At 46.0% G+C, this 17,976-nt stretch overlaps 5 protein-coding genes across 5 annotated transcripts; 3 read left to right on the plus strand and 2 right to left on the minus strand.

The window, feature by feature from the left end:
* The first annotated feature begins 2,000 nt into the window (after window positions 1-2,000).
* PHATRDRAFT_bd1631 (cell surface receptor protein) lies at window positions 2,001-5,851 on the plus strand. The gene is made up of 4 exons (XM_002176230.1): window positions 2,001-2,311; window positions 2,379-2,982; window positions 3,057-3,189; window positions 3,262-5,851. The coding sequence occupies exons 1-4, from the start codon at window positions 2,036-2,038 to the stop codon at window positions 5,834-5,836; spliced, it is 3,588 nt and encodes a 1,195-aa protein (XP_002176266.1). The 5' UTR covers window positions 2,001-2,035; the 3' UTR covers window positions 5,837-5,851.
* A 2,739-nt stretch (window positions 5,852-8,590) lies between these two features.
* Window positions 8,591-9,208, minus strand: PHATRDRAFT_bd1280 (predicted protein; the record flags this gene model as incomplete). Its single annotated transcript, XM_002176234.1, has 1 exon — window positions 8,591-9,208. The coding sequence occupies one exon, from the start codon at window positions 9,206-9,208 to the stop codon at window positions 8,591-8,593; it is 618 nt and encodes a 205-aa protein (XP_002176270.1).
* A 247-nt stretch (window positions 9,209-9,455) lies between these two features.
* Window positions 9,456-9,794, plus strand: PHATRDRAFT_bd1281 (predicted protein; the record flags this gene model as incomplete). The annotated part of the gene is made up of 1 exon (XM_002176231.1): window positions 9,456-9,794. The coding sequence occupies one exon, from the start codon at window positions 9,456-9,458 to the stop codon at window positions 9,792-9,794; it is 339 nt and encodes a 112-aa protein (XP_002176267.1).
* Window positions 9,795-11,176: 1,382 nt separating this feature from the next.
* Window positions 11,177-14,011, plus strand: PHATRDRAFT_bd1633 (predicted protein). The gene is made up of 5 exons (XM_002176232.1): window positions 11,177-11,490; window positions 11,665-11,732; window positions 12,053-12,134; window positions 12,407-12,891; window positions 12,947-14,011. The coding sequence occupies exons 1-5, from the start codon at window positions 11,396-11,398 to the stop codon at window positions 13,381-13,383; spliced, it is 1,167 nt and encodes a 388-aa protein (XP_002176268.1). The 5' UTR covers window positions 11,177-11,395; the 3' UTR covers window positions 13,384-14,011.
* Window positions 14,012-14,260: 249 nt separating this feature from the next.
* PHATRDRAFT_bd462 (predicted protein) lies at window positions 14,261-16,234 on the minus strand (the record flags this gene model as incomplete). The annotated part of the gene is made up of 3 exons (XM_002176235.1): window positions 14,261-15,033; window positions 15,205-15,599; window positions 15,735-16,234. The coding sequence occupies 3 exons, from the start codon at window positions 16,232-16,234 to the stop codon at window positions 14,261-14,263; spliced, it is 1,668 nt and encodes a 555-aa protein (XP_002176271.1).
* Between the last annotated feature and the right edge of the window lie 1,742 nt (window positions 16,235-17,976).

Genomic DNA, 17,976 nt, shown 5'->3' on the forward strand with positions numbered 1-17,976 from the left:
ACTATGAGTATGTGCTTATTTATACCGATGATTTCCTATGTATCAGTACAGATCCGAAGAAGATTCTGGATTCGATCGGTATGCATTTTAAACTCAAGCCTGAATCAATTAAGACGCCTGAGGTATATTTGGGAGCAAATCTTGGACGTTTTACGCTTCCCGATAATCCATCAAAACAGCGATGGTCGATGAGTTCCACGAATTATGTGAAACAGGCAGTTGCAAATGTTGAAAAGGATTTGGATGAAGTTGGAAAGCGTTTATCTACAAAGGTTTCGTCACCTATGTTGTCAAATTATCGACCGGAACTCGATGTTTCCCCTGTGTTGGATGCGGAACGTGCTAACTATTTCCAGTCACAGATAGGAGTTTTGAGATGGGCAGTTGAAATTGGTCGCATTGATATAATGTGTGAGGTGTCTATGCTCTCATCTTTTCTTGCGATGCCGCGTGAAGGACATCTAGCTGCAGTTTTTCATATTTTCGGATATTTGAAGTCACATCACAAGTCTCGATTGGTATTTGATGATTCTTATCCGGTGATTGACAACAGCTTTAACAATGATGCGGATTGGACAGATTTTTACGGTGATGTTAAAGAGCCTATTCCACCAAATGCTCCAGAACCACGTGGTAAGGTGGTGGAGATTATAGCTTTTGTTGACGCTGACCATGCGGGAGACCGTGTTACTCGTCGTTCTCGAACAGGTGTTTTGATTTATATCAATCGTTCTCCGATTATGTGGTTCTCGAAGCGTCAGAATTCAGTTGAAACGTCTACTTTTGGTAGTGAGTTTGTTGCATTAAAGATTGCTACTGAGATGATACAAGGTCTACGATACAAGTTACGTATGATGGGTATTCCTATTGATGGTCCGGCTAAAGTTCTTTGCGACAATATGTCGGTTGTATACAATACTACGGCACCAGAATCAGTGTTGAAGAAGAAAAGTAACGCGATAGCGTACCATTTCGTACAAGAGAATGTTGCCATGAAAGTGATCAAGATTGCATATGAACCATCAGAATCAAATTTAGCGGATATACTTACGAAGGTTCAAACAGGTCCAGTGAGACAGGCTATCATACGAAGTATTTTATGGTGATTCAAGTTACAAGAAGGGTTTGCCGACTTTCCCGTTCTCAACAGGTTCAATGTTGGGACAAATTGCATTTGCATTATATTTGTCATTGCATGCAGTGTCGAAGTTTTATTTTTATTTGGTTCCCTATTTTTTCCCATTGTGGTTTTGAGGGGACACATTTCGCCAAGTTTATGTTCATGGTCTCAATGTGAGGGGACTAGAAAAACCCTCCGCCAAGCATATCGGGGTTCGTTATCCCTTTATCTTGGGTTTATGCTTATAAGTCTTTGTTTTACGTCTTTTTATCGTATCTACAATCCTTTGGTCCCACAGACACGTTTTAGCCCGTTATCGTTGCAGTTTTCTAATTTAACTGTAAATGCGGAATCGGCACCTCTCAAAAAACGTCTACCCATTCTAGTTCGTAGGTCTCCTGAAAAAATCCCTACTAATAGTAACTGTAAATTTATAATATAACTTCTGATAGTTTTCGAAGCAAAGTCTGCAATTAACTCTATTTAAGTCCAACGCTTGTTTATGGCATTCGTCGCGATTCAAAGGGGCTCAAAATTTGCCTGGTTGCATATTTATGTGCAGTCATCTTCTTATAAGTCTGAGTATCTGAGGGGCTAAAGTCTTCCAAATGGCGTATAGAAAAAACTACCAACGATCCGTTCCCTCAATGATCACGATGAACAAACGAGGGTCATTGGAGCATCAGTCCGAAAAGCATCTTTGCGTTAATGTAAGCTCCGTATTTCTGATTTCAGTCCGCATTACAATGACCGGTGGTTCATAAGCAGTACTTTGGAATGTCCCTCTCGCCATGTTACTCCTTATGACCTTTCCAAGTAAACGTCCAAGTGTCAACTTTTGCATCAGAAGACTTCTCCTTTGTATCACTCTTCCCTTGCACTACGGCTGCGATCGAAGACATTCATCCGAATACGATGAAGAGCTCAGCTCATAGCCACAGCAGCGACGCTGGACTCGCGGTAGATTCGTCCAATGCAGATTCTTCAGTGGAGACGGGAATTGTTGCCGGAGATGTCCACGAAGAACGCGACGAAATAAAGGAAGTGCAGAAGCTGGCAAAGAAAGAAACTTCATACATTCGACTTTGGCGACTCGTTGTGATCCTCTCCTTACTTGTCACTGGTGCCGTTGTTTCAACCCTAACATTTGTCTTTTTGAAGGCGGAAGAGCAAGATGATTACGTGGATGCGGTAAGCACTTTCCTTGATTCGTCTTTTTCTTGGTGAAAGATCTAATCCTATTCCATTTCTGCCGTAGTATTACCTCTTTGCCAACACGGTTGGAGACATAACTCAATTTCGTGTCGAGAATATGTTTGAAGAGGTAAACGGAATAAGCAACATGTTGACGGCACACGCCAACGACAGCGGACAATCATTCCCTTTGGTAACGCCATTGCCTCAATTCGAGGTTCATGGAGATCATGCCCGGGTACAGTCTGGCATCGAAACTTTTAGTTACTTGCCCTTTATAACATCGGAAACGCGTACGGCGTGGGAGCTATTTTCGGTTCAGAATCAGGATTGGATTTCCCTAAGCAGGGTACGTCACAGCAATGAACTCAGATTGTGCTACACTTTCAAAGAAAAAATTATTCTCATCCTTCGTTTTTTCTTGGTGAAGAACGTTGCTCTCGGGCGCGATGATACTTTGAGTGAAACGGACTTTGTCGTGGCCAATATAACGCCAGTTATCTTCGAATTTTCCGAAACAGGTCCAGGCTATGCAACGCCGGGAAAAAGCTTGTACATACCAATTTCCCTGACCAGTCCACCACCCTTCAACCCTTACATTCTTAATTTCGATTTGGCGTCCATTCCAGATGTACCCCCTGTTATTGACGCCATGACTGCTCTGAAAGGTACGAGAAAGTGATGGAAAATGATTGGGATTTTATTGCTTTTCTCACGCAAAAATTGGAACCTCTCAAAACAGATTCTGTGCTATCTGCCATAACAGACGTATCAGCAATTGCCGGATCAACGTACTCGGTACAGGATCATCAGACATACCATGATTTGTTTGTGACAAGCGTGGGAAACGAAACTGTCGGAGAAAGACCGCATAGGTAAGTGAGATTAGCAGAAGTAGAGTGAACATTCTGACCTTCCGAAAAGCTTGTCTAACTGGCCTTTTAAAGTTTCATGTACACGCCTGTCTATCGTGAACTCGGAAATGATAGCTCTCCAATTGTAGGATTAATTCTCTCTACATTGGCGTTCGATCGCTACATGGCAGACTTGCTTCCTGACAAAGTCAGCGGAATATTTGCTGTGCTGGTGAATTCTTGCGGAGATTCACATACGTGTGAGTTGACGGGTAGCCGCGCCATCTATTTGGGCAGTGGAGAGCTATATGAGCAAGCATATGCTAACCTTGAGGTAACGGTGCCTTTTTCTGCATACAAACGTCCCGCGGCTGCAAGCAGCATCGAAGGACACTGCTTATTTCAGCTTCGTTTATATCCGGGGAGCTCGTTTGTCGAAGGGTATCGAACTAACCAACCAACAATCTTTGCAACAGCTATCGCCGTTACGTTCTTTCTCATGGCCATGACGTTCTTGATCTACGACCGTTTCGTAAATCGCCGCAATGCAAAGGTTGTCAACGCCGCCGCCAGATCTAACGCCATTGTGTCATCTTTGTTTCCTTCCAATGTTCGTGATCGTATCTACGAAGAAGCTGAAGAGAAGAACAAAGCGGCTAAGAATTCAGGTATTCTTGCGCCGCAATCTCGTCTGAAGGATTTTTTGAACAACGGAGGCTTCGATGCGGAAGTGTTGGAAGACGAGGACGACATTGCAGTATTCAAGACGAAACCGATCGCTGAGCTTTTCCCAGAGACCACGATAATGTTTGCAGATATTGCAGGTTTTACCGCCTGGAGTTCCAGCCGAGAACCAGCTCAAGTTTTCATGCTTCTTGAAACCCTTTACCACGCCTTTGATGATATTGCCAAGAAGCGACGCGTATTTAAGGTAGAAACTGTTGGTGACTGTTACGTAGCCGTCTCAGGACTACCCGACCCTCGCAAGGACCATGCTGTGGTCATGGCGCGCTTTGCCAAGGACTGTATGCATAGAATGCACTTTCTTACGAAAAGGCTGGAAGTCTCCCTTGGTCCCGACACTGCGGAGTTGTCACTACGAATCGGGTTGCACAGTGGACCAGTCACTGCTGGTGTGCTCCGTGGTGAACGATCTCGCTTTCAGCTATTTGGCGACACAATGAACACAGCATCTCGCCTAGAATCGACTGGTCTTCGAGATCGAATTCAAATTTCTCAAGATACGGCCAATATCCTTATTCGAGCAGGGAAAGCGGAATGGTTCAAACCTCGCGACGATGTTGTCGTGGCGAAGGGTAAAGGTGAAATTAAAACGTATTGGCTCTCCGTTGGAGAAAAAGGCAACGGAACGTCTGCAACAGAGTCAACGCATAACAGTGAAGATGGTGGTTTTAATTCCCTTGCACAAACTCTCGGTGGTAGCGACATCGACGGCGCAGGATCGGGTCATCAAATTTATCGACTTGCTTCCGAGAAGGCAACTAGGCTGATTGACTGGAACGTTGATATCCTTGCTAGACTTCTCAAGCAAAAAATGGCTAGTCGCAAAATGTCAGTATTTCGAAGTGGAGCTGTGCATTCTTCTGTGCATGAGGCGAATATAGTCGGCACTGTGCTCGACGAGGTCAAGGAAGTGATAAATTTGCCTGCCTTTGATATCAGATCCGTCAAGCATCAACAGGATCCTGATGCTGTTGAGCTCGCACCAGCAGTTATGTATCAGCTTCGCGAATACGTGTCAAATGTCGCAGCAATGTATAAAGACAACTCGTTTCATAACTTCGAACATGCGTCGCACGTAACAATGTCCGTGGTCAAGCTCCTATCGCGTATCGTGGCGCCAGCGGACGTTGTTGTTCAGAACGAAGGTCAGAAGAAAGCAATCTTTGCGTCCAAGCTTCACGATCACACATACGGCATCACTTCCGATCCACTGACGCAGTTTGCTTGCGTCTTCTCGGCACTCATTCACGATATCGACCATAGCGGTGTGTCCAACACACAACTGATAAAGGAGGGCTCAAAGATCGCGACATTCTACAAGAACAAGAGCGTAGCCGAACAGAACTCGGTCGACTTAGCCTGGGATCTTCTAATGGATTCCACTTTCGAAGATCTTCGGAATTTAATATACTCCACTCAGGACGAAAAAGACCGTTTTCGGCAGCTCGTCGTCAACTCTGTTATGGCTACGGATATTATGGACAAGGATCTAAAACAGCTGCGCAATGCTCGTTGGGAAAAGGCTTTCTCACTGGATCATGTAGAAGAAAACAGTCGAGAGAATACTAACCGAAAGGCGACGATTGTGATTGAGCATTTGATCCAAGCATCGGATGTGGCTCATACGATGCAGCACTGGCATATTTACCGCAAGTGGAACGAGAGGCTTTTTGTGGAAATGTACAATGCCTTCGAAAACGGCAGAGCCGATAAGAATCCAGCGGATTTTTGGTACAAGGGCGAGCTTGGATTTTTCGACTTCTATATTATTCCTTTGGCGAAGAAGCTGAAGGATTGCGGTGTATTTGGTGTTTCAAGTGACGAGTATCTCAACTACGCCATGCGAAATAGACAGGAATGGGAAGAGCGCGGCCAGCAAGTCGTCCGCGAAATGATGGCCGCGATAGGGATCAACCGTGAATGAATTACTATGAAGTAGAATATCATTACAGTAGGTATTAATGCAACATGAACAGAAAAATCCACTTACAAGTTAAGTTTGGTGATCGAAAACCTCTATTCTCTAGGAGCGCAGGTGACAGTAAACGATTATAATTGGAATGCTGACGATGCCTGGGCGAGACAAGAAGTCTCAAAAAAAAAATTCAATACTTTATACGTAGGTAGCGCCGTGCGACGATCCACTCTTGCCGACCTGACATTCGACTAAGGTTGATGAGGTTTGCAACTGGCTTGAGAATTGTCTGGGTGTAATTATCGAGAGTGTGGGCGGCGGTAGCCTACTTTGCGGGGTTTTGGAAGGTCTGAGACGGCAAGGTGCCCACCGACAACTGTAAGTGCGGCAGAAACACAAGGCGCTGCTTCGTTGGGAAGAGCCCGGCCACAAGGCTAATTCTTCCGACTTAAGGCCATGGATCTTTTCGTACTGACTCTACTTCATTTCGGCAATTGAAATAGTAGCACGGACCTTTAATAGATTATTATCGAGGAAATTCACCAATCCGGTCTCAAAGAGGCCGGAAAATCACTCGTCCGGCCAAATTCTCGATTTCATAAATACCAAAGATGGGTCGCATGTGCTTACCGAAGTAGCGACAATTTAGCGCGCCCTGTCGCTTAATAAAATACTTAAGCGATGCCGACATTCGTCATGTCTGCAATCATCGAAAATCACTTTGAGGAAAATCGCTACTTCGGCCAACTCAAAAACTTTATAAGGACTTTAGATTGAGCGCGAAACGGTTCATAAGTAAGTTTTAAAAATAATCCAATGCTCGGTGTATGCTCTGTTTATGGTATAGCGGAGGTATCGCGCTGGCATGACGAGCTGCTTCCAACGCATTACCTACTGGATTCCATCCACACCTTTTCTTATCAGGGTCCAAGCGTAGCCCCCAAGAATAAACATCTCAAAGTATGAACAGCGCCGTTATAACACAACAAATGCCAATCAACATAAAACTCGATACAAATCAACATCAGCTACACCTAAAAGGTGCCGAGCTTGCGGATTGACTGGTCACTCACAGCAAACCTACCCAAAACCTAGCACTGAAATCAGATTTTACAGCCATATAGGCAAAGCTAAGGAATATGGTCTATCTGAGGCCTACTCTCACCGCAATGTAGAGATAAGAATACATCTTTTCTAACAAATTCTCTTTATTCAACCACTGTCTATCACCCTTTTGCTCACGGAACCGGGAGCTCCTACACCGTCGCCTTTGGAAGCGACACTCTGGTCCCTCAGCAGTCCCACTGTAGGGATCCGTCATCCATAAGGCCATCTGCAGCATTTCTTTTCCTTCGATACACCCTTGGCTTCCGTTTCTTCGTCCCATCGAGCCGCCAGCCCACTCCGGTCCGCTACCACTCGGGTGAAAACCGCGTCGCCAACCAATACTGCCCCGCGCCTCTCAAGTTTGGAACGAATGCAGCGTGCGACGGAATGCCACCTGTCCAAAGTCCGGGCTTAGTCTCCCGTCGCGTGAGACTTGCAAGGCTCCCAATGCACTATAGTTACTGGGCCAACTCCGGTGGACTTTCATACCCGACACTGCCGTGACCACCAGTACCACAACAATGGCAATGGCTCCCATAGTGCCGTACCGTCCTGCACCAACTACACGAAGTCGTACGCTACCGAAGTCGTTGTGCTATATTCTTCCGATGCCTTTCTATGCGTCGAAGGAGACTTTCAATTCTTGTGTAACATTATGTGTTTCAAAAGCCAAAAATACTTTTTCTTCTAATTTCACGACTCTTACCGTTTCCCATCTTCATCGATTGTAAGGTTGTCCGTCCCGTTGGTCTACGTACTTTACCCGAGTGCTCTGTCAGTTGCAGCTACTACAAGAAAAGACATTCACACAGTGGCAGTCATCATGCAAAAGGCTGGTGGTGTATCCACACTTAATATGCATTTGCTGTTCAAGTCTTTTGGAGTCCTGGCGACAGTGTGTTCTCTGAATGCTTAGGGTAAATTGTTTATAGTCAACTGCTGTCCTCTAGATTGATCGACGCTTGACGGGTTGGAAGCAGCTTATCGATGCCAGCGCGATACCTTCGCTATATCATATATAGGGGATATACCTAGCATTGGATTATTTTCAAATTGCCAATTTTACTTAGTATCCGTTTGGCGCTCATTCCAAAAGTACATAGAAAATTTCAGATTTGGCCGAAATAGCGATTTTTTCATGTCGTTCAGGCCGAAATAGCGGTTTTCCTCAATTACTTTGCAATATGCTGAGTCTGAGGCTGAATTATCTTATATGCAAAAACAACATGAAGGAATAAGGTTAAATGACTCATACTTGTCTCTTAATAGAGAATAATTGTAGCATTGCATTGACGGATGCGTCGACAAAATCATGAAAAAGAGCATTGACGGGAGCATCAAAGGAAACGAATCGGCCTGGATGCGAATAATCCTGGGAAACCCCGGTATTGATGTCAAAGTCGTATCTACCGAAAACGCTACTAACTAGGACGTAGCGTCAAACAATAGCTCCGCGGACGGACGGATGGCAATGCGGATACCAAGACTGCGTCCACAATCCGATACATCGCTGTGACCTTGTCGCCCCAGGCATCCTAAATGCCGTCAGTGTCTCCATTGGAACGCCCGTCGAGACTTCCATCGGCCAGTGCAACGGGTATGCCATTGCGGCTGCCCTAAAATTCTCCATCACGAGACCCCTCCAGTGTCCCCTCGCTAAATGCCTCCTAGACTGCCTTCAACTTCATTGTCCACATCATCTTTAGATCGTCCCAGTGCCTCGCCCTCCGGAGCGCCATCCAGCAAACTGTGGGCCACGCCGTCGTCGTAACCTTTGTCATTGCCGTCGGATAGGTCGTCCAGGACGCCTTCGGCAGCTCTGTTGCTGTTCCCGTATCTCTTTACGATTTCTGGCTCGTCCGTTGTGATAGAAGATATTGCGAACGAAATCGGTCGGGACCTGTAAATAACCAAGATCAGCCCGCAAATGGACCCAATCACAATGGGTGCGTCAACAAAAGCATTGACGGTTTTGTTGACAAATGAATCAACAAAAGCATTTACCGAAGCCTCTACAAAAGCATTGATGGGTACTGCAACTAAAGTATTTACAAAGCATAAAAAACATTGACGGGTGCGTCGACAAAAGTATTGATGGGTGCGTTGACAAAAAAGCATCGAAAGAAGCATTGACGGGAGCATCATCACAAGCACCCTGACAGATATGTCGACAAAAGTATTGATGGGTGCATCAACAAAAGCATCAATGGGACATTGGTGGTGCGTTAACAAAGTGTTGACGGGAGCCTCAAGAAAAGTACTGACGGTGGGCATCAACAAAATTTACGGGTACATCGACAAAAACATGGATAAAGTATTGAGAGGAGCATTGAAAAGTATAGCCTTGGCAAAATGCATTGACGGGAGCGTAAAAAATCACTGACGGGTGTCGACCAATTTTGTCTCGTCAGCGCTTGTTTACTCCAAATAAAGGCGTCTTTACAGGAGGATCCGTCCTGTCATCCTGTCGCAAAGATCGGATCTGCACGGCCAAGTGCCTCAGAGACAACGCCGGGGGTACATGGAGCGCTACAGCAATGACAAGTTGAACAATCTCTTAAAAGGTACCATTGAGGATCACGAATGCACAAAGGTGGCCATTCTCGAGGGAGGTATCGAAGTGTTTGGACAAGAACTCCGCGCTTCTGATTCCACCGTCACGGCATTTGATCCGAAATCCCTGCAAAGCTCCTGGTTCGGGAAAGTCGCGCACAACCCCAACTACGATTGCTACGCCTGTCGCGGAATACAGTCAATGGATGTGCTCATTGTTTTCCATTGTGGTGAAACCAAAGATCGTGACAGAAAAGGCATCAATTTTTTTCTAACACATTTTTTCGACGCCGATACGGTTCAATAAAAACAATTGAGAATGTAGACAATTATATCAGATTTGAGGGCAAGACAACTCCAACTACACAGGAAAGCACTCGCGACCCATCTTTGTTACTTAGACAATCTAGGATTTGGCGGAATTAGTGAGATCCTCTTTTTTGATGAGCTGGCATTTTGTGGGATTGTTTGCCGGACTGAACAACAGATTGACCAGTTTGTAGAATGTAATCTTCCTCTCATTATTTTAGAAATTCTTTGATCCAAATATTGCATAATAGCATAGGTCCTCGCATTCGCTGTCTAACCCGTGGGGAGCGTCGTCAGCGAGTGAGTTTTACAGTCCATAAGCTGGCTTAGGTGTATTGCAGGTCATTCGTCATAACGCCCACCTTCGTTTACCACTCACTGTCATAACAGCAATCCGTCCTTGGTTGTGCTTTGGTAGTACTCCGGAACAACTAGCCGCAAAACAAGGTTTGAAATTCACCACAAACAAGCTATTTGCGGTTATTATCGGTAATGTCGCATTTGAGGAGACCTGTTCATCAGTCATCAAGCGACGTATTAATGTAATCAAGTTTCGCAGCACAAGAACTACACAATTATGATGGTTGATACTCCTAGAAGATGGTATTTGCAAAAAGATGCAATCATGTCAAAAGGCACGATGGCAAAGATCCCCTACACAAGAACTATGCAAGACTGGCAAGAACTCCAATTCTAACATACCACATTCATTTACTATGTCAAGTCCTGTGGGCTTACATTGGTAGGTTTCCAACTAGCAGGAGAAACTATAGATTTAACGCTCTAGTAAACTATAATATAGCAATTGAATGCACTCGTAAGTTAGATTATTGTACACGTCCTAGCAAGTGTTGCAATGCTACTGGTAAAACGACATATCATAGTCTGATGAATTTGAGCTTGTCGTCCCGCTGATAGCAAGCATGGACAAACGGGATAAGAGACAGCGATCTGTCTGTCCGCTTGCCAGGAACGGAGTCATCCTTTTCGTTTCAGCACTTCAAACAATACCTATTAGAACGAGGAAATCCACTAAAGGGGATGGTAAAAGGTGAAAAACTCCCTAAAGGGGACAGAACGTGTTCAGTCTAAGTAGCATTATTTGGCGCTCGTATATTATTAAGTATTCAAACTATTTAGACTAAACGCCAAAAATTTGTGCCGGATGCCAACGTTTTCCTGCAAGATATTTATTGCAGGGTCTCCAATGAGAGATCTCAGGGCAACCCACCTGCCACCGCAAAGGAAACACGCTTGTTTTGGTAGCAAACCTCTTAGGGAACTTCAGACGACGATCTGGAAGGCTGCAACGGTAGCTACTCTGGATTGACCTGGATCAGGGCTGCATCATCCGTTCCATGCTGGTCGAACACAGACCACTCAGTCACTTTTGGTACAATGTCTGCGACCACTTTTCGATAATGTGCTGCACTGGACCGCCTGATGGAGTTTCTCGCTCTCCGTCACCTATAGACTCGTGTCGGTTTAAAACCGACTCCTCTGGGTGAACGCGGTCGATTTTCGTCACGTTGAACTTGGCCGACAATTCCATCAACTGCGTGGTACCCTTGATGTTGCTGATGGGCCACCATTCTGGACATGACCGCCGCCGAGGCGAACGGCGACGCCAACGTCGACACCAAAGCGGAAGGCGTGGAGGAAACATCCGCGACCGCGACGGACGCCTCCCACAAGTAGAACGATAGTAGAAGCGTACGTACGTCTTTTGAGAAGCCAGAGTATCGTATCTGATTGGATCCACGATGGAAGTAGTGCTGGCAGAGTTTGGCAAACACTACTCCACTCTGGTTGTCGTGTCAAGGCGCGACACGACAACGCAGTTTGGTGAACACTACCGAAATATGAAGGGAACGTGCGTCCCCCTTTTGTTGGGTTCCGAAAGGCACCCCGTGTCAATTTTGCGTCGCCACAGTCGGTACGGACACAGTCATTCTGGAACCCCCATCCTAAATAAGCAATGCTTTGACAATATTAGCTGCTGTAACATTATCTTTCATGTATTCTTTTTCATTCATTGGTTTATATTTGGTAGTCCTTTTGACTAATGGCAGTGGTATGGTCCTAGGTAAAATCGTTGCCTGTCCATGGAGCTGTGGCGTATCTCCTCGATTGCAGGCATCCGCTAGCTAGCTTTTTGTTCATTGTTTTGGGGCTTCATTTTAATCAAGGATCCACATGCAGTTTAAAGATTGTTAAAAATCAGTCTTGTATATGATATAAACTGTCCAAAAACAGAGCAGAACCAACTCGAGGTTTACGAAAATAGAGATTCCGTCGTTGATCAGCTTCCAAGTGGAAGCAAAAAGGAAGACATTTTGTATGTTGACGTCACACTGTGACGTGTCGGCTGGGGGTTCTAATAGGATCCCGAGTCTTTCTGTTTCCAAGGCTGTCCTCGTCGTCATGCCCTTCGTGTATCCTTGCATATTCGTCACAATGTCGGGTTTCACGTTAACATCCAGACTCACAGTCAAGCCCGCCCCTTGATGAAAACATATTGTGTCCAATAGATAGAACTTGACGAATCGATGCTACAGAGCGTGCGGCCTTTTTCAATTGGTTGACTGTAAATTGCATCGTTCTCGACAGAATGAGTAGCGCGTCGAAGCAAGAGCCTTCCACCTTTGTTTTTCAGGAACATACAGCCAATCGTACAGAGCATCTCTTGGAGTCGACTCTGCTGCGTCTAACGAAAGGGATTCCGAATAAAGAGCTTCGATTGATTATTTCAGAGTCTGACGACATTGAACAGGGTCTGCTTAAAGACATTGAAATTTTGGAAAAAGCACTGGAAGGCAAGGAGGTCGATGATACCGTTGTAGACGAACTTTTGGAGTCCCTCTTGACACCCATGGAAAGCTCCTGGACTGCGCCGGCTCTACTAGGAAGACTTCGCGGAGAATTAGCCATTCCAAGCATTTTAAGCGTCAAAGGAAACGTTCCAGCGCCTCCACAATCCCGAACCGAACATCCAAGCGCCTTGGTGGAAGTGACGAAACATCCGCTTTATCTTCAGGAGCACTCAAGCCCTGCGCCCCTCCTGGTCGTTTGGAAAAGAATTTTTACCAATAAAGGTACGCCATTGTTGCGTTAGCAGCGTAGCAGTCATACTGGGCTTTGATCTCACAGATAAAACTCTTTGGGCCCCATTAGCTGCTTTGGTGTTCAAAAAGGCCGTACGAGCAGAGGAAGCACCGGGATACACAGACCGTATTTCCTTTCCCATGGATCTGGGCCTGATCCGCAAGATGATCGTCGCTCGCAAAATTGTTTCGCTGGCAGATTTGCACAAATACGTTGGTCTGATAAGCCACAATTGCGTCAAATACAATGGGCGAGACACTGACTACGGAATTGTTGCGAGAGACTTTGAGGCCATGGTGGACGAACAAATTCGGATCGCAGTAGAAACTCAAGCCAAGGCAACAACTATTCCTATCGAGTCTCAGTCAAGCCTGGTAAAAACAAAAGATAACGACGGGAACAAGGACGCGGAGGAGGGTGTCGCCAGCGATACTGCCGAAAAAAGAATAGAAAGCGAATCCACAGTAGAGACCAAGTTATAGCATAGTGTAGATGGCTTTGCGTCCGCTCGTCACAGGCTTGTGCTGGCATTTTCCGGTATCGTGCCGCTTTAGCTCTGCTTCTTTGCCAACCTATTGAGTCGAAAAAAAAAACTTCCAACACTTTGTGTGTCAGCTTCAGAAATAATCTATGGCCAAACGTTAGGAGAGGAAGGGACTATGAGTGTGATGTATTCTGTGGTGTTTCATACACCCGCTTGTTGGACCACCATGTCGGTCACATGCCGAGCACCGCGATCCTGACCTGCTGCTAGGAACATAAATGGAGACGCGCTTTCCGTGGGTATCGGATGCTTCTTGAACGAAGTCAAAAACAGAAATTCAATCGTCAACGGACGACTTTGAAATCTCGTTAAATGACTGGTGTCGAACTTGAATTTACAGCCAGAAAGTTTGTTCCAAACTTCCCAAAGCGATAAACTCGACCTTGATGGTCGTCGCAGTATCTGAAATTGTGGAGTGAGGAATTGAGAATCCATTATGTTGTTGTTGTAAGGGTTATCGAGTCTAGAGAGAGAAAATCACTTCAGATTCAGTCACCGGGTCGGAATACAGCCGGTAAGGTCCTTTTGATCAAATCTCCTTATTATGGATGTACAGTTATAATAGGTATAAGAGAGATACGGTGCAACTAACTCTCCTGCTGAGCCAAAAGGTGAAAACAACAACACATGCACATGGTGTGCCTTCGAGTTGGAAGTAAGCACGCGAGAGATCCAACTGGTTGATCAAGTACAAGGGCTGGTTGTCCATTTGGCGATACTTTGTCACATTCTTCAGGCGTACAATATCGCTTCAAGCATAGACGAGAACACACGAAACGCCTTTTTATGTTTTGAGCGCTCTCATTTAAGTCATATCAATCCAGCCCTTCGAGTACCACAGTCCCATCATACGCACTAGATTGCCTTTGGCGATGCCGCATGCTGTGATTGTGCAATTCGTGCAAGCTGAGAAACTCAGGGTGATTGGCTGGGCCTTCATATTCGCCCTTGCGCCCATTCAAGATCATGCGCCATTTCCGATCAATTTCGTACAAATCCAATCCAGCCGTGTCCGGAATGGTCCAATAGGTCACGACACATGCAACAAATGAAGCGTAGCCGCTCAAGAGGAACATATCAACGTCGCCGACGTAGTGAAAGAGAACGGCTGCAAGCAGGGCGCCGCATTTTCCTGAAGCGGCGGCAATTCCGTGACACATGGTGCGTTGTGACGTCGGGAAAATTTCGGCCGGTATCAAAAATGTTGTGGCGTTCGGACCAAGCTGTCCGAAAAATGAAGATCCCAAGTACAACGCAATCAACATGGTGGACGATAGCTGTTCGTACAAGAATCCACAGGCCACAAACAAAGTTCCTGTGAGTAAGAATCCGAACTGCTGAAGTTTCCTTCGTCCAACCACATCCAACAAAATCGCGGCACCAAAGTACCCGAGCAAGGCCACAGCCGCGTTTAAGGTGGCCGCCAATGCAAACTCTAGCAAAGTTGTGTCGGGTCCTGTCAGAGCGATCAAAAATGAGCTCTGAAAGAGTTTGTTTCCGTAAAAGGCAATATCCCAAAGCATCCAAGACAAACTTGCTCCAAGCAGGCGGACGCCATAGTTGCGCAGAAAAAGGGCGGTCGAAGTCGCTCGCAAATTGTCTTCGGTATCGATAGAGGGAGCATCGCGGATCGGTAAGGAATCGTTAGCCAGCAAGGACGGTGCCGAAAGAGACGAAACTGATGTGGCAACGGAAATTTCGGATTTGATGGGCGACAGCGTTGTATGCAGCTGCGATTGTGCCGCTGGAGAGCTCTTACTGTATCCGGTGATAGTGCTTACCATCTGCTGCTGGTGGTGCTGTCGAAGAGCGTCGCGAGCCAATTCTTCAAGGTCATCCTTGTCTTGTTTCCAGACGGTCGATTCGGGGAGGAACCGTATTCGGGACAGCCATACACAAGTAAGCACGACAGCACCAAGGGTGTATGTCCACCGCCAAATGCGGAGGAGTGCATTGTGATTGTAGCTGTAGGAGATGCCAACATCATCGTCATAGTTATTTGTGTCGCGGATAGCGTCACCCGTTTGGCCAAAGACGATGATAAGTATAGTGATTATAAGTGAGTTGCAAAAGATCCCCACCCCCTGCATGGTAAACACGAGTTGGACCTGCCGTCCACGGTTGGGAGAGGACGTTGGCAGAGGGGACTTGATGCTGTCAATTTCCTCTGCGTGCGTATGATGGCGTATATCGTTGTCGTCTTCCATGACGGTATACAATCCATCCATGGTAGATTCCGATCTGCCGCGCTCTTGTTGTCTGGGTGTTAGTAGTCGGCGCTGGGAAGACGAGGAATCCATGGCCTTTTCCGAAGCCGAGGAGGCGGACAGGGGATACTCGCCACCGACGCCAACCCCAAAAACAAACAGCACGCAGCTCATGCATCGAAACAAGTTTGGCGACGAGAGTGCCGTGTAAGAAAGAAGCGTCAACGCAATGGAGGCGCCGCTCATGAGAGATGCCGTGAGAATGGAACCTTTCCGACGTCCTATAACATTAGCGGCATAGCCAATCACTAGCATACCCGAGATCACACCGAGGACGATAGAGTACGTTAAGGATTGCCGCAGCCGCGGTCGACAGACACTCGCGCCGTCGGTCTCGTCGTCGTCGCTGCTGCTGGTGAAGCATTCCGGGTACACAATGTTCCAAAAAGGCTGCAACGTTCCGATGCTGAAGAGTAAATAGGACTCACCGAACAAACCCATCCCAGGCCAGAAAGTCTGCCAGAAAAAGTTCCAGCAAGGCTTGAGCGGGAGAGCAAATTGCGGAATCATTGGCTTTTCCATTTCGTCGTTGCGCATGTGGACGAACAGGGTCTGGGAAACAAGCACGCAAACAAGCAAAGAATTACTAACGTAACTGACCAGTGACGGCCTAGTCGGTCCAAACGACGAACCGTACGATGACACAGCAAGTGGCCTGAGGAACAACACGATATGTTGCTTCCCAGTGCAATTCGGTTGGTTTTGCTCGTTGTCGTGTTATCGCAACTAGCCTCTCGTTTGTCGGGAAAGAAATAGAGGGATCCAGTTGGTGAATGATGATCTGTAGACTACATCACTGGACGGAGTTGCAACTAAGGAACAACCGGCATCCTCATGGTCTACTAGACGACGTTCCAATCAAAGGCAAGGTCAAATTTGGAGGCGTTTTAAGCGTTATATCGGAATTCCAATGTCTACACTTTTCACTCTCAGCGTCACTTTTGTCTGTTACATGCTGAACGAACACTTTCTGTTAGTTGCTAACTTTACGGACAGACTAGGTTGATCATTTGTTTCTTTCACTTAGAAACGGTACACAGCATAATCACCAATCAATATACAGTGTAAATTTGCTCAGAATGACTTTGTTTCTCTTTCCTCTTTGAATCCCTTTGCAATTCCCTTAGAGGGAGTGGAATAGTGTAACAAATAGCCACCCTTGTGAGTGCCAGTCTTCTTTGTATTGCTCTACTGCTAGAACATAAGTGAGCTCTTTTACGCCACACCATGACGCCACATGGGCACACCCAGAATCAGTCTCTATTTTGATTCTATTGCTCACTCGGAAGAAATCCACCCCTTGTCGATGAAATCTCGACCTGATACATTTTTACAACACGGCTTTGGAGCAATCTTAATTTTTTGTCAATACGCCAATTTACAAAACACTCTGGAACGTTCTGTTCGCCAGCATATGGCCTTTGCAGGAGGCGGCCTTTGATCTCTACTGGGCCAATTTGATTCAGGATGAGTATTTCGTAGCAGCTCCTGCAGAGTGGTCTCGATTTCCATAATGAATGTTGCCGGAGTCAAAGGGAAAAATGGCAATCAAATTGAGATTTCTCACAACGCGGTCAAAGTGTTGCTTACTCCCAACAAAACGAACTTACTGTTCATAAGTTCCGTCAAAAAAGGCGAGCTGCAGACCTGTTGGCTGGACGTCTACTTAAAGACCAGTGACACAGCGTCACACATTTCACAGTCCAAGTGCAAGCGATTTGACCGGGCAAAACATAGGGCAGTCTAATTTTCACGGAAATCTCGTTGACTGGAACATGAAAATTGTCTTTCATCTTGTGGAAGAGGTTGCGGTGCCACGGAATACCCATAGAGCAAACTCCAATCAGTCAGCAGTCAACACACGCAGATTTGGAAGAAGTCAGGGAGATTACTGATTTGCTAGCATTTTGTGGATGCCGAAAAGGTTCACGATGACTATGTGGACAAAAACAGCATTTGGCTGTCGAATTGCAACTGCGAAGCTTTCATTTTAGTATTGGTTGTATGTATAAGAACAAAACGTTCTATCATCTTGAATGTGAGCAAGCGCTCTCGATTCGCCAACTAGCGCAGTTCAGCTTTACAAGGGGGCATGCCGCAAAAGCAAAATGTCAGTCCCTAGTAAAAAACTTTTGGTCATTTTCAATGTTTTCGTTAAACATTTAAAATGTCATCGACCGAACTGGCGTTCTAGTTACCCGTTACGGTTATTTTTGCGAAAAAAATTAGAGTCGGATTTCTAAAACGACTCTAAATTTAGAGTC

This window comes from Phaeodactylum tricornutum, genomic scaffold, assembly GCF_000150955.2.
Source record: "Phaeodactylum tricornutum CCAP 1055/1 PHATR_bd_27x34 genomic scaffold, whole genome shotgun sequence".
NCBI classification, from domain to species: Eukaryota; Bacillariophyta; class Bacillariophyceae; order Surirellales; family Neidiaceae; genus Phaeodactylum; species Phaeodactylum tricornutum.

Bases quoted from the DNA above. Each gene is read 5' to 3' on its own strand.
- PHATRDRAFT_bd1631 (XM_002176230.1), top strand. From the start codon at position 2,036: ATGAAGAGCTCAGCTCATAGCCACAGCAGCGACGCTGGACTCGCGGTA. The intron at 2,983-3,056 runs GTACGAGAAAGT...CTCTCAAAACAG, and splicing joins CGCCATGACTGCTCTGAAAG to ATTCTGTGCTATCTGCCATA. The intron at 3,190-3,261 runs GTAAGTGAGATT...GGCCTTTTAAAG, and splicing joins GTCGGAGAAAGACCGCATAG to TTTCATGTACACGCCTGTCT.
- PHATRDRAFT_bd1633 (XM_002176232.1), top strand. From the start codon at position 11,396: ATGACCGCCGCCGAGGCGAACGGCGACGCCAACGTCGACACCAAAGCG. The intron at 11,733-12,052 runs GTACGGACACAG...GTCCAAAAACAG, and splicing joins ATTTTGCGTCGCCACAGTCG to AGCAGAACCAACTCGAGGTT. The intron at 12,135-12,406 runs GTATGTTGACGT...CGTTCTCGACAG, and splicing joins AGCAAAAAGGAAGACATTTT to AATGAGTAGCGCGTCGAAGC.